Here is a 10187-nt window from a genome sequence, read left to right on the forward strand (position 1 = left end):
AGAAATAAAATTAAAAATCAACATATTCAAGTTATATTGTTCTATGTTCATGTTTGGAATGCTAACGCATTACATATATGACTAAACATAATTAAATCCTCCAGTAATTTCTTCCTGGATACATATAAAAAGGGTAGTCAATAGCCGCATTCATGAATTTTTCATTCCGCGATTCAAATGACGTAATACCAGTATATTTGCATTGTAAACGACGTTTTCAAACGCTAATGAAATTTCAAAAAAGGAAATAGGGGTATTCAAAAATTGCCTAAAAATCTACATTTAAATAGGCTTTACATTGAAGTACAACTTTTAAATTTTAAGTTAATATATTTCTGAAGCAAAATATTGTTTCAGGCCATTTTCTAACGCAATGTTCCAATTTAATTTTTTAATGTGTATTTGCAGATTCATATAAAAAGTGATCGAATTGTTCTGACAAAACGCGCGGGAACGTGATTTTTTCCAATGAAAAAACCCGCTATTAAAATAACTGTACAAAAATTATATAAAAAATTATGAAGATTATTTTTACTCTCCTATATTTTAAAGAAAGTTTTTTGCCAAAATTAAATGACATGCTTTTTCACAAAAAAATTTTGAATATAAATATATAAATTTTCAAGGCTTAAATGCAATTCATAGTTTTTCAATAATCTTTAAAAATTATTTTGATGACATGTATACAAAAAGATGACTATGTTTTTGTTTAAATGGTTAAAGGAATAAGCCAATGAAATTTGACATTTCATCTAACCTGGCTTTTTTGAAAAAAAAGGTTTAAGTAGTTCATTGATTAAAAATTTTCTCTCAACTTGTAAACAACTAAAGGGGGGTAACTTTTGGAAGTTCCTAAATCCAAAAACCACTGGAACGATTTTGTCCAAAATGTGCATACATGCAGTAAATAGTCATTTACTAAATATACAAAAGTTGGATAATTAAACGACAGGAATTTTTGGGGGTAGGTGTGTTGTACATCCTTAATTTTCAAAAGCGAAGTTATGTGGTGAAACTGTACAATGAATCCCTCATTTGTCCTTAGGTAATGTAGTACTCTGCTTCAAGTTCCTTCTTGGAAAAGCCCTAGTATTGCATGAAAATGAATAAATCTAAGTAATGCTCGGAGAGAAGAAGACAGAGGTCATAAGGTAGGCCTTCCAACAAATTTTTCAAGTTGCACATTATTTATAATTGAATTGTACAATGTTGTGTTTTAAGGACAGGTAACTCAGGTGTGAAAAATGACCAACTTAGTGCCGCTTTATGAGTTATCGTTTATAGGAATGACATATAGGCTACTTCAGCATTGGTATTGTTATGTGCAAAAAGGTTCCTTACATAGTTTTGTACACAAAAGCGTTGACCAAAAGAAGGAGAATTTCTTCACTCTATTTAAAATAACAGGGTCAAATGAATGGGGAACATACTATATTCAATATTTTTAACTCTCCTTGACGATTAATTGTAACGAGGAAGAAAATATAATGACATGTTTTTTGTGCACACTTTGCGCTTCCTATATAAATATATCTATTTTTACAAGTAAATGCAACAATTAATGATCTTATTTGTGTTACCAAGCACGAAGAAGAACGACCGAGTATAAACATTTAATCAGGTTAGAACTAAGAATATCGGAGGGTAGATTTCACTTTTTATTTTAATTTTAAAAAATACTTATATCTGATTAAACGGTGTCCGCAACTATATAGTAAATAAGTTAAACATTCTATTGACAGCAAAGAAACACTTGGGAAATGCTAAACACTGATTTGCTTATAAACAGTTGGATACCTCGGACCTGCTCTAAACAAGCTTCAGCAACGAGTTATCGTTCATAACAGCGAACCCTAGCGGAACTGTTGAAAGGCCTACATAAGGGAAATGTAGTCTGTGTTTGTCATTATTTACTTTGCTTAACATAAAAAGAAGGAAAGCTAATTTTCGGCAGACAATATGTTTCTCGCGGTCAACGGCAAGTATCCTTACACTGTACCACCATTCAATAACTTTCGAATCGAGTAATTGAATATTGCTTTTACGCCCCATATAGAGAAATTTTCTCTCTAATAAAGACGTCTCTATATACAGGCTTCAAATTTTGACCTTTTGTCTCAGGATCATTGAATAGTGAGGTTTTGTTATCATACCAACGCCTACCGTATTATATCAAAAAAATCTAAAATATTTTTAATATCACTTTAAAAATAAAATCAGCGTGTATAAAAATATTTACCAGATCTTAAATTTTAACATTCATTAAAAACAAAAGAAACGGTCTTTGTCATGTACCTGATACATCATGGAATTGTTTTACTGTTTTTGTCAAATGCTGCCAGTTTTAGAAATATTTATTTGAGGACACATTTAACACAGATAGTAATACATGTTTTTCATAATAGCAATAATTTAATACATCTATTGCAGAAGGTACTGGTTAAATTGTTCAATAAGTACATCCTTTTCAACTGCCTACGTAAAACATCTTTCCTGGAAACATTCAGTACTAGTATTTATCTGAGGGAAAGGTAAAGGACATTTCGGGCCTAAAACAACCAATAAGATTTCTTTCTGCGATTTTAAATGTTTCGTCCATAAGAAATTATAATTTCAGTGCAAGTAATCAGCTTGTAGATATTGAAATAATTATAGAAATATCAATGTTACGTTTGAACTAGATTTGCAGATAAATCAACCTTTTCAGATTTGAGCAATCATAAACAGCGGGAGATGAGGTTTAACAAATAAGCGACTGTAATTTAAGCAGGCCGAGATTTTAAAGTCTTACAATTTTGGAATTTTTTAGAATATGCCATTGCATGAAATGAATAGCTGAGAAAAAAAGAATGTATGTTTGTAAATGTATTAAGGTATTAAGTTACTCGAGTCACCAATATAAATACACCAAGAAGTCGATTTGGTTCATGATTCGCCATTTTCTAACGAAACCTCGAGTAGCGCAAAGTAAGGATACGTTGTGAAACTATGCGGGGAAAGCCCTTGTCCTGTGCAAGACTGGTGTTCTAAATGTGAAGCTGGATTATGTCGCCGTTGTGTTGTTGATCATCTGTCTTTTAACCCGAAGGACCATAAAGTGCTTCCATATAGGGGTAGATAAAGTCATATATCGTAAGGTCGAAGTGTTGTCTTCATAAACTAAAATACAGTACATAAGTACATATTACTGTTGGAATTGCCATTATTATTTGTGTGATGATTGTGAAAAACAACAAATGCACTGTCTTCTAGGTATCTTTTACAAATGTTCATTACAGAGTTAAGACAAAATATCAACATATTACGAGAAGAAAAGTAGAGTCCGCTTGTGTCACGGACACGCAATACTCAGCTACTGCAAAAGATTCGATGTATTGTTCTTATATAAAAGGACCATAAAAAGGTTTTGCAAAATACATACCAATGGCAACATCTGCTTTTTAGAACTTATGTAGCTAAGAAGGAATTTTTAATAGTTTTTAAAATGTGCAGTTCATCAAAGGATAAGCGTTACTACGATGTCCGACATGGAAGAGGTCCCAATTTACAGGAAGTCGTAAACTTAAGAGAGACACAAAAAGATGAATTCCAACTTTACACAGGGAGTGTAGCCTCTGTTCGTTCTGGTCCATTTTGGGTAACAGTAGAAAACACAAAGGAAAGTCTGATTTACAGCAGACAATACGAACCATATGGACAATTACTAGAAGAACGGTCTCTTCCACCCAAAGTTTCAGGTTTCCATTCTATATCATCCTGTGGAAATGTATATTACTTTAACAAAGCTAATGATTCAATTGAGTTAATTAATAAAGATGGCGAAACAAAAGTTATTCAATGCTTAAAGGAACTTGGGCTGAGCAAAGGTAAAAAAATTTGTGGACTATATTCCAATTTTTTTTATGTTATATTTTTGGCCATATCTTACAAACTTAACCGTGGAACTATTGTGAGACTAGATATAAATTCTGGTACAATTAATGCGATTGACATTGACAGACGAGGTGAGCCACTTTATGAAAGTCCAAGATGTACTGATGAAAATACACATGGAATAATTTGCACCGTAGACGTAAAAGGAATCGTTCTTTTCAATTGAGCACCAATAAAAAAATACCATGTGTTAAGGTATCGCATCCTCGAACTGTTGTGACAAATTTCAAAGATCAGTTTTTGGTGTGCTATGGACCCGAAATGTCTCCACTTCTCGGAATTATCAATGACAATGGCGAAATGCTCAAAAAGATGCATTTCCCTTGTGGTGAGATAGAACTAATGTGTTGTGATACGAAAGACAGTCTTTTGATTGTTTCAAATAACGGTTCAGCTATAAAACGAGTATCCCTAAACAGACTTCAAAGTCATAATGATCCCTAATGCTTTGTGGAAATAAGTTTTGATGGTTGTCACAATAATTATATCGGTTTTTGCACTAACCAGAGTAATGATGACTCACTCAAGAAAAAAAGTACTGAATGTGTCTATATTTATATTGAATATTGAATACAATGTAATACAGAGGTTTTTAACTACATGTATTTAGTCGGCCATTGATTTCTAATTGTATTGTGCTTTTATCAATTATTCTTTTCTCACGGATTGTATGTTAAAAGAAAACACCGCGAAAAAACCGCGAAAAATGAATAACATCTATTTTTCTGCGAATTTAGAAATTCGAATACATTGATAATTTTTCTGTGAAAGTATTTTGTGAGTAGTGGGGAGACCATTTTTTTAGGAATATGCATGTTTTCATTGATTTAATTTTTGGGAAAGGCGTTAAGTTTGCTGTCTAAGAAAGCACTTAAATTACTGTTTATTGTAGTTCACCACTTTTTCAAATTCTCAAGCAATAGAATTACTAAAAAAAAAATAGAACCAAAGCAAAATATAAATTAGAAAGGAAGGGTAAATAGATTCCTTTCCATATGTAATCAATGTAAAAAATGATTTCTCAGTTATCTGGACTAATTCTGTATAAAACACATATATCTATCATTATTTAAACCTCTCTCTAAAACATAAAATCATTACTTAGAACTAGGAAATGTTTACTAAAAACTAGGAACGTTTCTAATAACTGATAGTCTGTATGCAGATATTGAGACTTTCATCACTAATCAGGTAGTTTGCAATAGTTATGAATATCTGAGATGCATGCTCTACACTCATCTTCTAATTGCTCTTGATATATTCAAACACCACCAGGGTGTTTGTTGTAAAAGATATCGGCTTTAAAATACACTTCTTTTATTTGTAAAACATGAAAATATTGAATAAAGTATACAATGAATATAAGTGCATGTATATATTTTCTAAATATCTGTGACGGTCCATCACTCTTTGGCACAAATGTGGTCGTTAATGGCACTTCTACAACTGATTTACACTGTATAATTCAGCATTATAAAATCCATTCTCCTCCGATTTGGACTGTAAATTTGTTTGTGATGTTTTCTATAAAGATAATAAAAACACATTCCTAAACATAAATAGGGTTCATAAGGAAGCATTATGCATATATTACATGGCTTCAAGGGCAGCATACCAGAATATTTGCCCCAAGGTGACTGGAAAGCCCTGGAGTGTTATGTCACCCGATTCCGCAGGCAGAGAGCGACATAACACTCCAGGGCTTTAAGAAATAACAGTTTAAAATTTCTATTATGCCTGTATTCCATGAACCCGAGCGTATTAATATGCAGAATAAATATGCAAGGGAATTAATTGTATATATCGAGAGGGCAATATAACTGTTTCCAGTGAAATATAAAATTATAATCCGGCGTGGGGCAGTTTTTCTGTAGGGCATTTGTGGATAAAATTTATTATATTTGTGTTATAATTCTTCTGGAAAAAACATCATCAAAAATGCTGTATTGTATTGTTAACTGTATAGTTATTTTCGATCGATTTCACCCTTTATATTTCAGACGGGGGAAATAATAACCAATCTGTATTTTTCTTAAAAAGAACTGTGACTTGTATAATTTTAAAAAGGGTCATTTATTATTATTTATTTATATACATGTATTTTTCAGAATTGAAATCATAAAACCATCATATCCATATCTGTTCTTTGTTATATAAAATTAACTATTGTAAAACTTTGTAAATGTTGCGGGTTTTTTCCCAGCTTTTATGTATGAGAGAGGACTATCTAAGATTTTGTAATTTGTGTCCCTTTGAAATATGCCAATAAAACATGCTCAAAACAAAACATCATATCTTTTAACGGGAACTCAATGGATGACAAATTTCAAATTAGAAAGCTAGTTATAAAGTAAAATATATTTATTGTTTTGCAAACTTAGGTAGTTAACTTAAAGCCATGTGTAAAGAAAACCTTTAAAAAGAAAAAATAACCATGCAATTGAAAAAAATAACATTTGAACAACATCAAAAACCTTTGTGCCTAGAATTACCTTCATTTTAACAGCTCCCTGGTAAAAATTAATTTAAAGTGATACATAAGGACATGAGATAAACATCTTTCATATACTCTTGTTGAAAAGGTTTCGTATAAGTCAAGCTCAAACTTACCGGCGTGCTAAGAGACAGGGTGTTTTCTGAAGGGAGCATGGCATCAAAACAAACATTATCATATCCACCTGAACAGAAACAAAAATGTTCAGTAACTATTCCAAATCTCATTATATATAAATACGAAAAAAGCTTTTAATAAATAACTTTGAAAAATATAAAAAAAAAAAATTAAACTAAAATCTACTTAAAATTCAAATAACTTTATATTTTCGTTGATCATACCCAGATTAATTAATTTTGTATGTAATTTAAATCTTAAAACCTTTTAAAAGATTGAATTTCATGTAAATTTTGTTTATAGCAACAGTATTAAATGTATATATTTGAAATATAATACTTTTCATGCATATGAATGTAGTATGAATTTTAGTTGTATACAGGTACTTTTTATGTTGGTATGTAAGTTTCAAAGGTACATAGTAGATTGTAAGTGAGGCTATGCATATACACAGTAGCGTAAAAGGAGAAAAGGAAAAATAGATAGGAATTTGATATTTCATGGTCACTATTCCTTACCATCTATGAAATCTAACTGCTTTGTATATCTAATAAGTCGAACTGTAAAGGAAAACAACAATTACTGAGGTGAAATTATTAATTTAACGAACAATTTATTAGTATGCGTGGACAATGGACACAATTTATGCAAGATAAAATAAATAAGAAAACATACCTGGTGGAGTAACTCTTCTGGAAATTTTTGTCACTTTCTCCGTGTCTTTCTGAATAAGCAGATTTCAAGTAAGAGGTTGATATATAACATAACTTAAATTCTAGTTAAAATGAAAAAAAATGAATATCATAAATATTATTACCTTGACTGTTTTCAAATTTTCCTGTGCATTTGAAAATCTTTTTAAATTTTTGGACTCTATTTTACTATTTTCTTGTTGTGATTCAAACAACCTCATCTTATGAAGAAAACCCTCTCTAACCTGAAAGAAAAGCTTCTTAATTATTATCTTAAATTATAATTTACATCGTTTATTTCGAGAGATAAAATGCATGTTATTGCACTGTTGAATTTTATGTTACTTTAATGAATGTACGAAATTCTTGATTCTATTGTGCGTGTATAATTTATAAAAGATCATTTACCTTTTTATTAAATACACAGTTTGGAAGAAAAATAAATAGTCCCTAAAATATAAGAATAGAAATATAATCAATATACATATCAAAACATGTTTTCTCATTATAAAAATAAAATTTTAACAATTTAAATAAGATATTTTTTTATTTGGGGAGTTTAAAAAACGTATCTTGATAAGGAAATAAATATTGTATGGTATCTTTTACCTGTAGAGAATTAAATACTGCAAAAAGATACTGAAAGACAATCAAATCTTCATTGATAGATAAAATTCCAAACACCCATGTGATTCCCAGAACGGGTAGAAGTGTACACAGACTGCGAGCACCAGTTCTTGAAAAAAGAAATATGAAAAATATCATTTACTGAATAAATTTGCATCTTATCATTTTCTCTATTATTCATCTCGTAAATACATTATATTTCCAAAGTAACTTAGATATACTTACGCTGCTTTCTTTTTCGCCGTTGACTCAGTCAACAACCTGGTGGCACACATCACTCGAAATAGGGAACATATTATACATAAATTTATCTGCAACAAAATTTAACAAAATATATACATAATTATATACATTTATAATTTTTATTAAATGTAGAAATATGCTTTTTCCTATACAAAGATATTCACACGGTAATTTTTTTTTCAACGTGTTGTTCATTAGTGGTATGCAATTTTTTCTAACTTCATTATACAGTTGTTAACATCTGTATTTTTATATACATACACAAATAATAAGCAAAACAGGACCCACAAAACCATATATAGATCCACTGTTTGTAGATAACCAGCATCTGAAATAGAAAACAATGAACGAAAAAGAATTTATTTGAATTTAACACCACTTTTCTATTCTTTGGGGGGAAGCAAAGTTTTAAAAGATTAAGGTGCCTTACGCATGACTATGGTTATATTCTCTAGTATATGTTGCTCCTATTGTGATGCCTGTTATAAAAATCGGAACAACTGCAAACCAAAAAAACAGACAGATTATTACAACGCACATTGTTATATATTTGCATTACCGATACGTCACAAGCAATGTTGTGTTCATAATGTATATTATATAAAATGATCAGTTCAAGGATAAAGAGAAATATTCATGTAATGCGTTTTAACAAGTTTTTGTTTATTATATAAAATGATAGTTCAAGGAAATAAAGAGAAATATTCCTTAAAAACTTGTAATTTATTTTTAGCGAGATGTAATTTTAGCGATTTTAAAATGCTAAAAATTCTACTAATACAGTATATTGTACTAGATTAATGAGAAGTCATAAACAAGTTATGATAAAATACACCAAATCAAATATTGCCTTACATTCTCATATTGTTGCATCAAGATAGCAAAGTTTGTCAAATGGTCATATTCACATTTGGTCACGTGATTGTTTACTTAGTTGTATTGCAGCCCTCTGACGACCATGAGCTGTAAATATATTTAAGATTAATGATTTATACTACAGAAACGAAAACAGTTATAATTATTTATCTAGCATGATTTTGGAATTTGTCGAAGTCCACTTCAATTGTACATAAATACCCCAGAGTGAAAATATAAAACATGAACACAACGTCGGTCTTTTGAAGTTCAATTTGTGAAATTATAAAAAGAAAATTATCAACATATTCATTAATAGAATAATTTAAAATTCTTAAACTATTTAAGATCTAGTACTTTTACTCACTTCACTTTTATGTTTCACATTCATCATTATTCCAGGGTTCAGTGAAATTCTCTCTCTTTTATCCATGATGTCCATAAACAAAACATTTGAGTTTAAGTTTAAACTTTTCGTTGATATATTTCTACTATTATAAACTCTAAGGTTAGTTTCTAAATAACACTAGCTCAAGATCAGTCATTATATGTATCAATACATTCCGATGAAAAATACTGTTATCAAAATAATGCCCTCATGAACATTAAATGCAAGAGCTACTTTAAGGATATGTGAACCTGACAAAAAAGTAATTGGAAAATTATAAAATGGGTATCAACAGATAGAGGACAAGTTCCTTGATCAAAGAACAACAATTTTGATATATGTACATGAGTTCGTTTCCATGGCAACAGTCCCTGAAGATGACCATGTTTTCAAAGTTTAAAGCCATTTAGAAAATTAAACAAAAATTAAAGAAAGTCATAAAAAACTTATTAATTGCTGTTAAAATTAATTTATTTGCCATAATGTAAAAGATTGGTGCATAAACATACTATTCTTATTTTTTCCAATAAAAATAATATCTAATAAGCACATAATTACAGTCCGAATTTCCTCTGCCCTCTAAAAAATTGCCTATTTTTCCTTAACCTTGACTATTAAAAATGTTATAAAATCAAACTTAATATAATTGGAAATTTTATTTTTTTATTTCATTTTAAAGAAGAGATGTTTAGCTATGTGAAACAGGGAAAAAATTGGCATGTACATGAATTGGATAAAAAGATATGATAATCTGAATTTCCTCTGGCCTTCTTTCAAAAACTGACCGTAAAGCACATTTATCTGTAAAAATTGCTAAAATATCAATCAAAAAATTATT

The 10187-nt window shown here is 29.9% G+C and overlaps 1 protein-coding gene across 1 annotated transcript; it reads right to left on the reverse strand.

The window, feature by feature from the left end:
* Positions 1–5286: 5286 nt before the first annotated feature.
* On the reverse strand, positions 5287–8601 carry LOC134262721 (adhesion G-protein coupled receptor D1-like). Its single transcript, XM_062745086.1, has 10 exons — positions 8537–8601; positions 8368–8434; positions 8089–8174; positions 7846–7972; positions 7645–7686; positions 7362–7481; positions 7220–7268; positions 7063–7104; positions 6544–6611; positions 5287–5457 (listed from the first exon to the last, which is right to left on the reverse strand). Exons 3-10 carry the CDS (start codon positions 8136–8138, stop codon positions 5374–5376), a joined length of 582 nt encoding a protein of 193 aa, XP_062601070.1. The 5' UTR covers positions 8139–8174; positions 8368–8434; positions 8537–8601; the 3' UTR covers positions 5287–5373.
* Positions 8602–10187: the final 1586 nt, after the last annotated feature.

The sequence above is a fragment of the Saccostrea cucullata genome, unplaced genomic scaffold, assembly GCF_032062105.1.
Source record: "Saccostrea cucullata isolate Sc308-1 unplaced genomic scaffold, CSIRO_AGI_Scuc_v1 ctg5040, whole genome shotgun sequence".
NCBI lineage: Eukaryota > Metazoa > Mollusca > Bivalvia > Ostreida > Ostreidae > Saccostrea > Saccostrea cuccullata.

Coding starts and splice junctions, on each gene's coding strand:
- LOC134262721 (XM_062745086.1), bottom strand. CDS start 8,138: ATGTGTGCCACCAGGTTGTTGACTGAGTCAACGGCGAAAAAGAAAGCA. Junction 7,973..8,088: donor ACGGCGAAAAAGAAAGCAGC/GTAAGTATATCT, acceptor TCTTTTTTCAAG/AACTGGTGCTCGCAGTCTGT. Junction 6,612..7,062: donor GCAGTTAGATTTCATAGATG/GTAAGGAATAGT, acceptor GTTTCTGTTCAG/GTGGATATGATAATGTTTGT.